General features: G+C 32.5%; 1 protein-coding gene across 9 annotated transcripts; it reads left to right on the plus strand.

Annotated features, from left to right (window-relative positions):
- The first annotated feature begins 749 nt into the window (after nucleotides 1-749).
- On the plus strand, nucleotides 750-11666 carry LOC105778709 (probable LRR receptor-like serine/threonine-protein kinase At4g29180). Of its 9 annotated transcripts, none has more exons than XR_008189784.1 (5): nucleotides 784-997; nucleotides 3792-4344; nucleotides 7933-7992; nucleotides 8460-8540; nucleotides 10632-10649. XR_008189784.1 is itself a non-coding variant. In XM_052621809.1 (4 exons), exons 1-4 carry the CDS (start codon nucleotides 859-861, stop codon nucleotides 9724-9726), a joined length of 819 nt encoding a protein of 272 aa, XP_052477769.1. In that variant the 5' UTR covers nucleotides 781-858; the 3' UTR covers nucleotides 9727-10109. The 9 variants fall into 9 exon arrangements, 5 of the variants coding, with proteins under 5 accessions (XP_052477769.1, XP_052477770.1, XP_052477772.1 ...); XR_008189785.1 differs by lacking the exon at nucleotides 10632-10649 and adding an exon at nucleotides 9681-10109; XM_052621809.1 differs by lacking the exons at nucleotides 7933-7992; nucleotides 10632-10649 and adding an exon at nucleotides 9681-10109 and having other exon boundaries at nucleotides 781-997.
- Nucleotides 11667-11963: the final 297 nt, after the last annotated feature.

Below are 11963 nucleotides of genomic sequence, written 5' to 3' on the forward strand. Positions count from 1 at the left end.
AGCTACTAATATAATTTACCCTCTTTTTTCAAGATGTTAAAAGTGAAAAAGGGGAGGAGAATGAGGAAAAGCTTCAACTTTTTTGGTTAAATTATGCTGTTAGTCCCGATACTTTGTAAAAGTAGTGGATTTAGTCCTTGTAATTTTAAATTTTGAAAAATACATGGATTAAAAATGACCTTAAAGATAGAGATTAAATCTAGAATTTTCGTAAAGTACATTGACTAATAGTAGAATTTAACCTTTTTTCGAGGACCAAATACAAAAGGGTAAATGTACTTGTGAGATCCATTTATTTTAAGGGCCTGATCAAATTAGTTTGTCTACTATTAAATGGATCGATTTAGTCTTTGCATTATTACAAAGAATCAACTAAGGCTAAATTGAAATAGAGTTAACATTTACTATTTAAAAACACAATTTACAATTTAATAGAGTTTATTTTAAAGCTTCTATGGTTCTATAAATGAAATCCTTTGTTTGGAATTGAACAACGATAGAAACAAATAATTATCAAGACTTTTTTTTCTATAGTAAAAGTTAACTGTGTTACAATTTAGACTTATTTGATTCTTTTTAATAATGTAGAGACTAAATTAATTTATTTAATAATAGATGAACTAATTTAATCTGGTCCCTATGATACAGGGACCTCCTAGGTACTTTAACCAATACTAAAGTATCCCTATTCGGCTATTCCATTTTCTTAGTAGGATCAATGAGTTGACCCGAAACGATAAGGTCTTCACTTCACAGTTGTGACTACAAATGAATAATATAAAAAAGGTGGCTTTGTGGAAAGCATTGCTAGCTCCAACCTATTATTACCTAAGAAACACTTCAATTTTGAGAGAGAAGATGCTTCATAATCTATTGCTTCTCTTTGTTGTCGTCATTACTTGTTTTAGATATCTAATACTGGCCACTGCCACCGCCACCGCCGGAGTAATCAACAATAAGTATCTCCAAAGAACACTGGCCACCGATGAAAATCCAGGTGATAAATCATGTTTTTGTTTTTTCAATATTAATGGGTGTGTAGTAATTGAAAATTTTAAACAATCCCACGTAATATTAAACGTATTTTTATTCTTATAATTTCTTCTATAAATGAAAGCAAGTTTTCACTAATTTTCTCCGGCGTTAAACAAACTTATAGTAAAAATTTTGTGTTTTATAGATGTTTAAAAATAATCTCAAAGTCCACTTATTGTGAAATGATATTTTAAGAATTCCACAATATTATGATAAAAGGCTTTATTTCACTGCTCAAATATTTTATTATTAAGAATTACACTGTATTAGTTTGATTGAAAATTGATTTTTAAAAATAGATTAACCTTTTTAGAAAAATGATATTTTTATTGATCGATGATTTTTCGTAAAATATTTTTCGCTGTTTAGAAAATTTTTCTGAACTAATTTTTGAAACTTATTTTAGTGAAACAGACATAACATATAAACATATTATAGAAACATTTTCTTTGATAATCGAATTCATTTTATAATAAAATAATATTTTATATAGACTTAATTATAGAAAATATCTAAATAGAATTTGAAGTTACATGTTATATATATGGGAGAAGATACTGACATATTAAAATTCGTATTTTAAGCGTATTATATTTTCACCAAAAAAATTCATATTATATATTAGAAGCATTTATTGCTAAATAGTTATAAATTGTAATACATATTTATTATTAAAATAAAATTATAATATTACATATTAATAATTTATTATATAATTAAATATAAATATGTTTTAATAATATTAATTTTATAATATTTGAGATTAATATTTTTAAAAAATTAAAAATTAGAATTAAAGTTTTATTATTAATATGATAACATTTGACATTAATCAAATATAATATCAACCTACTCATGACTCATGGGTAATTGTTTTCTAAGAAACTGCTTACACTTTTGTAAGTCATTTTAGAAAAGTGGACTTATTTTATGTAAATCAATAAGTCATTTTACCTTTAAATAAATAAATATTTTCGGTGAAGTAAACACATCCTTAAATTAAATATTAATATGATGTATTTGTGAAATATCTTTTATGGAAATTCATAAAATATCCATGAAAAAAGAAAAACATAGCTTTCCATACTCTTTTTCTGGATCAAGTAAAATCTCTTTGCAATTTTTTGCTACAAATAGTTCAACTAAAAAATATTCCAAAAACCCTCAACTATTAACATTTAGTCCCCACCCCCTGCATATATGGTCAGAAACATTTACAGCAATCTTTATATCAACAAGCCTATCACTAATAAAACCTTTAATATATTTGAACAAGACTTGAATTGGCCTTGGAGCTCCCCCATGTATTCTTCTATTTCTTTCCTGCCATATTAAGTATATAAAAGCATTTCAAGCAACTCTGATAATAGTTGAACTCAAAGATGTGCTCTTTTCATGAATAGGAAGCCAATCAAATCTATCCTGCCAAGAATGATGAATAAAATACAATCCCAAGGTAACCTGGCATAGGAGCAGCAATCAAAGAGATGATCTCTAGTTTCCAAGTCCTCACCATTGCAGAGAACACACCTTGGATCAGTATGGTACCCCCAAGCCATCATCCTACACTTCACTGAAAGCCGATCCTATATAGTTAACCATAACCTTTTCTATCTTTTCTCTTAACTTTTCCCATGCTTTGCAAGATTTAAAATCCTCTTGCAGACCACCTAATGAGGGTAATAAGGATCTGAGCCTTAACAATTTTTTCCTTGCCCAGCAATGCCAAGAACAAGACTGAACTTCAAGAACACAGCAACTTCTCAACCTATATAAATCAATCGAAGCCACCCATAATGATCCTGCTTTCATCCAAATGGACCAAAGATTTCTAAGGATGCATGCTTTATTCCGTATCGACAAATCTTTAATTCCAAGGTCCCCTTCACTCTTAGGATAGCAAACCCTCTCCCAACTCACTTTTACTCCCCTAGCTGGACTTTCACTCCCACTCCATAGGAAGGAATTGCACAATTGAGAAATCTTCTTAACAAAGGAATAAGTAAGACCCTAAACTAGAAAATTCTGCATACTAAAAATCACAGATTGCAAAAGTTGCAATTTGCCAGCAAATGGGAGACACTTTGTTGTCCAACTCATAATCCTCTGAGTGATTTTATCAACAAGGACTCTGCAATCACTCTCCTTTAAGTTCCTAGCAACAAGTGGAACTCCTAATTATCCAACTGGTAGTGTCCCCAATTTAATACCAGTGAGCACCACAATCCTCTCTAGATCACTTTGACTTATTCCTGAGCTAAATAACTCAGTTTTAGAAGTGTTAATTTGCAATCCAGAAATATAGTAGAAATAATCCAAAATTTCTTTTGTGGCAACACGAGAAGCAATTGAACCTTTAACGAAAACTAGCAAATCATCAGCAAAGTTTAAGTGAGTTAGCTGCAACTTCTTACATTTAGGATGAAAATGAAAGACTTTGTTAGAATCTGCCAAATTCAGAAGCCTTAAGAGAAAGTTTATCCCAATGATGAGAAGGTAAGGGGACAAAGGGTCCCCTTGCCTTACACCCTTTGCTCCAGAAAAAAAAAAACCCCATGGCTTAGTAACAAGCCCTGATCCATCCAAAAAAAAGTAACAAGGAATTCAAAAGCTCTCGACACTCACATAATACACTCCCAATTTAAAGAGTCAAAAGCCTTTCTAAAGTCAATTTCTAGTGCACATTTAGAGTATAAATGCATTCTTCCATAACCATTAACGATCTCTTGCATATTCACTTTCATTACTTATAAAAGGTTTCGTAAGCATTGATTGTGGGGTGGAGGATGACTACTTCGACAATTCAACTGGGATATGGTTCAAGTCAGATACAGAATTCATCAGCAGTGGCGAAAACCACGATACATTTCCAGAATACTTTTTAAACAATGAACAATTCGGGAAGCGTTACGAGACCGTGAGGAGTTTTCCGAATGGAATGAAGAATTGCTACACCCTCAAACTTGAACAAGCTACAAACAACAGCTTCCGAATCAGAGCTTCCTTTGCCTACGGAAATTACGATCGCAAGAATAAGATCCCCAAGTTCGACTTGTATCTCGGGGTTAATTACTGGGCAACCGTGAATCTCACAAACTTTGAAGGGTTTTTCTACGAAATTATTCACGTTTTTCCTGCAGACACTGAGTATGTGTGTCTTGCGAACACTGGTACTGGAACTCCTTTTATTTCTGCATTGGAGATTCGACCTTCAAACATTTCAACTTATGGAAATGGGTCTTCATTGGAACTAATAAACTTAGGGTTGTACGACCTAAGCTTCTACCCTGGTCAGTCGCCTGGTGTCAGGTAAGCAGACGAACCCTTTGAAACTTGTATTTTTATCATTTATCCAAAACCCTGCATTTAAATATCTGCAACAATCTCATTTCTATCGGCCTGAGCCATCATTAATACTGCAAATAAAAAAGGGTAAACTGTACCTAAGGTCACTTTTGTTTAACTTAGATTACATTTTAGTTATTTATGTTTGAAATGTTATGTTTTAGTCATTTACGTTATCGTATTGTAATATTTTAGTCACCGAGCCGTTACTTGAAGTTAACGTGTAACGATAAGCTGACGTGGCACATAAAATCATTATTTCAAACACATATTTTAGGTTAAATTATACAATCAGACTCCATATTTTTTCGTTTTAAGCAACTTAATTTTTTTTATGTTCTTTTTAACTTTACTTTTTTTTTCTTTACTTTTCATTCTCTTTTGTTTCTCTCTCTCTTCTCCTACGTTTTTCATTTCTTTTAACATATCAAGAAGTCGAATTGGCAGTGAAGAAAGAAACATGTTATGAGTTTATGAGTTTTGGTTATAAACAATGATGGGTTTCGACTTCCTTCTTTTTCATTATCAATTCGACTTCCTAATATGTTAAAAGAAATGGAAAAAGTAGGAAAAAGAAGGCGAAACAAAAGAGAATGGAAAAAAAAAGTTTAAAGAATATCAAAGAAAAAAATTTGCTCAAAACGAAAAAAATATGGGGATCGATTGTATAATTTAACTTAAAATTTTTTATTTAAAATGGTGATTTATCGTGCCACGCTAACTTACCGTTATACCGTTAAGGGCTTAATGACTAAAATGTTATAACAGAATAATGTAAGTGACTAAAATGTAACATTTCAAACATAAATAACTAAAATATAAAGTAAGATAAACAAAAGTGACCATGGTGTAGTTTACCCAATAAAAAAACATAAAGATTTAGTAGCATGCTAGATTATTAACTTTTTTAGCCAAAACAAACTTCACCATCGGGGGCGGATCCTTATGCGGCCAAGGCCCCTGCCAATTTTTGGAAAATTGTAGAAAAATTTTAATTTGACCTCCTAATTTTTTCTTTGAAGTTTTTAAAAAATTCCAATTGAACCCCTCAAATTTTTGAAAATTCTCATTTATATTTTTTTAATTTTAATTAAACCCTCAAAATTTTTTTCAAAAAGGTTCTCATTAAACTTCAAAATTTTCCCCCACTGCTTAAACCAAGGGTCTATGATTTCCCAAGAAATAAAACATCTAAACATCAACAAGCAGTGCTGTCAAAGAAAAACTAGAGTATATAACTAATAATCTCTTCAAAAAAACCTTTGATATAATAATTAAAAGTATTCATAACCCTTCCCAAAGAAGCGAAGTTGAACCCACGTCTAAATGATTACCAAATGCATGAGCTTTATTTTGGGGTAATTTTATGGTTCATTTAGTTCATCTTTGATCCTTTTGGCATGGATCCTTTCTCTACTATGAATGTTTTGTGGTGAAGTCAATGAGTGTGTTGTACTGACGCCAAAGTCTCTCCTGTAAAAGCATCTATAAATGCTACATAATATCGAAACCCATTTGACGTTACTGGTGCTGAACCCCAGACATCTGCTGCAACAAGCTGCAAATGTGCAGTATATTGAGTCTCAGAGGAGTGCAAAGGCTGTTTATGCTCTTTACCTAAACGACACGCCACACATGCAAAAGAATCTTTATTGTCATCAAAAACCATATTACAACTTTGTAATGCTTTAATCAGTACATTTCTGTAGGGATGACCTAGCCTAGCATGCCACAGACTTAGAGGAATTGAAGCATGAGTTTGAAAACAACTAGCTAGCTGATGAAGTTGATTATTCGTACGACTTTTGTTGAGACAAAGCTTATACAGACCATGATGAACTGGACCTTGAAGAAGCACCTCCTTGGTCTTTAAGTCTCGAACTTGACATTGCTACGAAAAAAATTCAAACATCACTTGATTGTCTTTGGTGAACTTAGACACAGAAAGCAAATTCTTAGTTATACTTGGAGTATATAGCAAGGACTTCATGTAAAGCGGTCGTATCTTAGTAATAAGAGTTGACTGACCAGAACACAACACAGGCAGAGAGTTACCATTGCCCACATACACCCTACCTGGTCCAGGACGAGAGGTGGTATCACCAAGGGACTCCACCGAGTAAGTGAGATGATGTGTTGCCCCAGAATCAGGGTACTAGGCAGAATCTCTAACCGTATCCGGAGTAGCAACCATTGCATGTGGTGGAGGAGCAGATACAGCCACAGACGGACCCTGTTGCACTGAGTTACTAACAAAGGAGTTTGGCCAGCTGGAGAGAGAAGGTACCTGATATGACTAGTTAGAGGATGGAACCATAGAATGAGCAATCATACAAACATTAGCTTATGGAGGAGGCCTGTAGTTTGTGCTCTTGTAGGACGAATCAAACCGGTAGTAGCAACGGTCCACAAGATGCCCGATTTTACCACACAATTGACATTGAAACTGTGTGCTGGAAGAACGACCATGTCCGCGACCACGAGAGTTAGATGGTCGATAAGTCTGTGTGGAACTATCTGTAGCAGAACCAGCAGACTGCTGAGAAACAAGGTTCGCAGAGATAGGAACCTCAGCCATTAACACTTGCTGTCGAGACTCAGCATAGTTATGACACTCTGAAGACTGTACAGCGTTGGGCTGGCTACAATGATAGAAACAATTGGCTCATACTCAGCTGGTAGCCCATTTAAGATTACTGTGATATGTTAATGTTCGCTGATGATTTCCCCACAACCAGCCAAGTTATCACAAAAACACTTATTTCCAGACATTGCAACTCAAAAGATTGAGGCCACAACGGCAAATCTTATTTCCAGGCGGTGTACTGGAACAGATTGAAGCTACAACGGTGAATCTCATCTTCCCCAACATTGCAACTCAAAAGATTGAGGCCACAATGTCAAATATTATTTCCAGGTGGTACAGTGGAACAGATTGAAGCTACGATGGCGAATCTAGTTTCCCCGACATTTTTAACTGATTGAAGATGGCAAACCTTATCTCTCTGAAACTGCAGTAGAGCAAATCATAGCAAGTCTTATCTCCCTGACGTTGCAGTGGAATAGACTAAAATCACGAATCCTATCCTACTGAAGTTGCTGCAAAGAAGACTGAAGCTACGAGTCAGGTTTCCTTTGTCACAGCCTGATTTCGACCCTAATCAGACATAGTGGTTTCAGGACCATGAATTCGAGTCTAAAAAAAATTTAATATTATTTTCTGTGTTTATTATGTGTTAATTTACATGTGTGAAAGTTTCGAGAATTAATTTCATTGTTTGTGTGCTTAATTTAATAAAAGGACTTAATCGCGTAAAATGTGAAATTGACTAATTAATGTGTAAAGTGCTAACTTGCTAATGTCTTTATAATGTGAAGTCCTTAATAGGAAATTAGGCCATTAATCATGATAGTGGACGGCATTATGCTTATAATTTATAGTTTTTATATTATGTATAAAGGTTATAATAATATATTATATTATAAAGTTAATATATATTAAAAGACAAACAAATTAAAAGCCACATTTTCATCTTATTTTGACCGAACTAGAGAAAAGAGAAAGAAAGAAACCTAAGCTAGGTTCGGCCATCTTTTGAAGCTTAATTCAAGGTTAGTTTTTGTTCGGTTTTTGATAATTTTTACGTTTTTGATATCGTTGCTTTGAATACTTCAAAACCCATGTCTTAATTTTGTGAATTGTTGATGATTTTGAAATGTTCCATTGATGAATGCTTGAGCTTTGTGATAGTTGATGATGAAAAATGAAAGATATGTGAAAGATTAACATGTTTTGTCTTTGAAATTTTGGTGAAATTGAGTAATTAGGGCTAAATTGTGAAAATAAATTTTTGAGGGACTAAAATGTGAAATAAATGAAATGTGTGGACTTGTATGAACACTAGGAACATTCGGACTTAGTATGGTGTGATTAAATTTTGTGTATTTTGTGTTTTGTGCAAAAAGGACTAAAAAAAAAGTAAAATGTGAGGGGCAAAATGGTAATTTGCCCATTTATTTATTTTTGGATTTAATTGAATGATATGATGGATAAAAAGGCTAAATTTGAATATGTTTAGATCAAGAAACGAAGAAAACGGAATTGGATTAGGGGAAAACAAAAGTAGTCGAATAGTCGAACGTCTCCGTCTATATCCGAGGTAAGTCTATTAGCTATTTAATGATATTAAATTAGTATATATGTATGTATATCGATTGTATTTGTTGTTGAGCTTTAATTTGAAGTAATTTGATTGAATGAATTAGAATTATAAATGGTATATATATATATATATATATATATATATGTGTGTATAAAGTGTTCAATATATATATATATGCTTATATAAATTTTTGAATTAAGTTAAAGTAGGAATGCTATAAAGCATATATATATAAATATATAATGTATTAATATTTATATATGTATCTATATGAATATGTTCTGAATCTAATTGATTGTTTGAAGGTTATATATATATACACATAAGATTCGAATATGAGAAAATAAACACATGTATAAATTCTTGCTTTGATTAAAGGTACGTATTATACTCATGTATACATGGGTTTTCGAATATGCATATATATATGTAAAAAAATAAACTTTGGGTTTGATTAGTGATATGTATATTGTAATTGTATAGGTGATTTTTTTAAATAAGGTGATTATATGTGAGATGGAACATTTATATATATAATTAAGTATTGATTATATTATAAGATATGAATGTTAAGCATGTATGTATAGTTTTGAATATGTATGGATGTACATAAATATGTTTTCATATTGAGCTTAGATATATATATATATATATATAATTATGCTTGAATAGGTGTGTATACATAAGTACATGTAAATTATTTGTATTAAATTTAGTTAAGTATATTTATATATACATGAATAAGTTGTGAACTTAGGTAAAGGCGAGAATGTGTATATATATAAATTCATATAGGTTCGAATATAAATAAACATACTTGTATGGGCTTTTAATTTTTATTTAAAAGGTATAAATGTTAAATATGTATACGGGAGTTTGAATATATCTATATGTACATTTGTGTTCAAGTTTTAGATTGAATTAAAGACATAAAAGTTTATGTTTTATAAATGAGGTTCGAATATATATTTATATGATTATAAGTTATTAGTACTTGAATTGGATTGAAAATATGATTTGCAAACTCATTTATGTTTGAGCATGGACTACGGTGAATATGTGTTTGCTGTTAATAAATATTTAAGGAATTATTCTGTATATGAGAAATTGAGATTTTCAGGTTTTAAAACCTAGCAGGCTAAGTGCCGGTGAACTGAATCAGGCTATAAACCTAGCAGGCTAAGTGCCGGTGAACTGAATCAGGCTATAAGCCTAGCAGGCTAAGTGCCGGTGATTTGAATCAGGCTATAAGCCTAGCAGGCTAAGTGCCGGTGATCTGAATCAGGCTATAAGCCTAGCAGGCTAAGTGCCAGTGATCTGAATCAGGCTATAAGCCTAGCAGGCTAAGTGCCGGTGAACTGAATCAGGCTATAAGCCTAGCAGGCTAAGTGCCGGTGATCTGAATCAGGCTTTAAGCCTAACAAGCTAAGTGCCAGTGAATCTGTTTAAATTAAGTGATTATTTGCATTGGGTATATATATGATTTTGGTTATATGTAATGGATAAATATAAGAACATTTGTTTCTAAGTATTTGATGAGCATATAAACGTTCGAATCTTTGTGTTTAGTGAGTATATATATATGTTGGTTATCATGAAATTGTTGGATATATATATGTGTATGCACTCGACATATGTGGATTATAGTAAATATATATATGTGCATTCGGCACATGTGGTTGATAAGTATAAGTATATGCTTTTGGCATATGTATTTGAAGAATATATATATATATATGCATTCGATGAAGTGCAAGCGATAAGCACATATATGCATTTAGATATATGCAGTGATAAATACATATATACATTTTGTTATAATAAGTGTATATACATTTGGAGCTAATATTTGTTAAGCATATATGTATATAAGCATTGGCTATTCATGTTTATGGTGAATTTACATTCGGTTTTAAGAGTTGATAATTATGTATGCTTTTGACTATATGTAATAGTTAACATATATAGTATTTGCGAATTCATTAAGTGTATCGTGAAATTACATAATTATTTTTATAATTTCATTATGCTATAGACTTACTAAGCTATAAAAGCTTACTTTGTTTGTTTATGTCTTTCGATTTTTAGACTTAAGATCAAGCTTCAAGCTCGGGATTGTCACAAGTTCATCACTCTATCTACTATCTCGGTATTAAACTGCTTAAATTTTAACTTTGGCATGTACAAAGCTAGATAAATGTTTTGGAAAGTCGTACTTTGATATATTGTATATGAAATTAATAGCCATACAAAATGGCTTATTTTCTTATGGTTTAACGGGATCAAAATGTTATGTTTTGTTTTAAAAGGTTAAAGTAGAATTTATAATTATACTTACTTAAAATTTGGCTAAGCTTAATATATTTCCATTTATATATATACAATGTTTATATTTCTTATATTTTGATTTAGAAATAGTTGATTTAAACATGTATTCAAACGAATTGCATATCAATGTTAAATTCTTGAATTCTATTGAACGTTTGTATTGAGGTGTGTTTTGTTCAGTAATGCCTCGTAACCCTAGTCTGGCGACGGATAAGGGTTAGGGGGTGTTACATCCTTGAAGTGCAGTGGAGTGGAGTCAAGCGACAAGACACAGTGGGCTGGAATGAGGCTACTTGAAGAAGAGAAACGTCAAAAGAAGTCGAGACTCGATGAGGCCGGGCAAAGTTGGTCTTTCTCAATCTTTGCTCTGTTATCGTTACACGACAACGAGCAAAGAGGGGCAGTTGTATAGCCCAATTTGCCCAAGGCCCAATTTACAAACAAAAAACTTAACTTATGCCCAAAACCCAAAACAATTAAACCCCTAAACCTACCCAAACCTAACCAAATTAACCCAAACCCGAGCCCAATTACATCAGGCCCAAAATCTCACCCCAATATTCAAACTACTGAAACCCTAGCCTAGCGTCGCAGTCACCAACCCCAACTGCCACCACCTGCTCCACCGCTCCTCTGCCTACTTGCACCTGCAACGAAAAGACAAGCAAAAGATAGGATAAAAAATCATGTAAAAATGGCTATAAAAAGCCAAAGAATCAAACGATTGTAACCTTTTTTTTTACAACAGAGATTTTAGAAATCAAAAAAACTCAAACTTCAAAAGGTTGAGCATCACTGTCCCTGCTTAGTTTTCTTTTTCACTACTGTTATTATTTTCACATTTTATACAAGTTTAGTTTTTTTTTTAAAAACTTATATAATAAACTAATAAAAAAGGAGAAGAAAACATACCGGAGTAGCCTTGTTTGTGACGTCGCCGGAGTCTTTCGGATCACCGAAAATGGACAAGGAAGGCGATGTTTGGGGTCTCTTCCCTCGGCCTTAAGGCCATGAAAGCCCGATCTCCAAACGGTTTTCAAAACGGGGTAAAAAATGGGACTTTTCACTTTTTGACCGCCGCCTACGGCGGCA

The sequence above is a fragment of the Gossypium raimondii genome, chromosome 10, assembly GCF_025698545.1.
Source record: "Gossypium raimondii isolate GPD5lz chromosome 10, ASM2569854v1, whole genome shotgun sequence".
In the NCBI taxonomy this organism is placed as follows: domain Eukaryota; kingdom Viridiplantae; phylum Streptophyta; class Magnoliopsida; order Malvales; family Malvaceae; genus Gossypium; species Gossypium raimondii.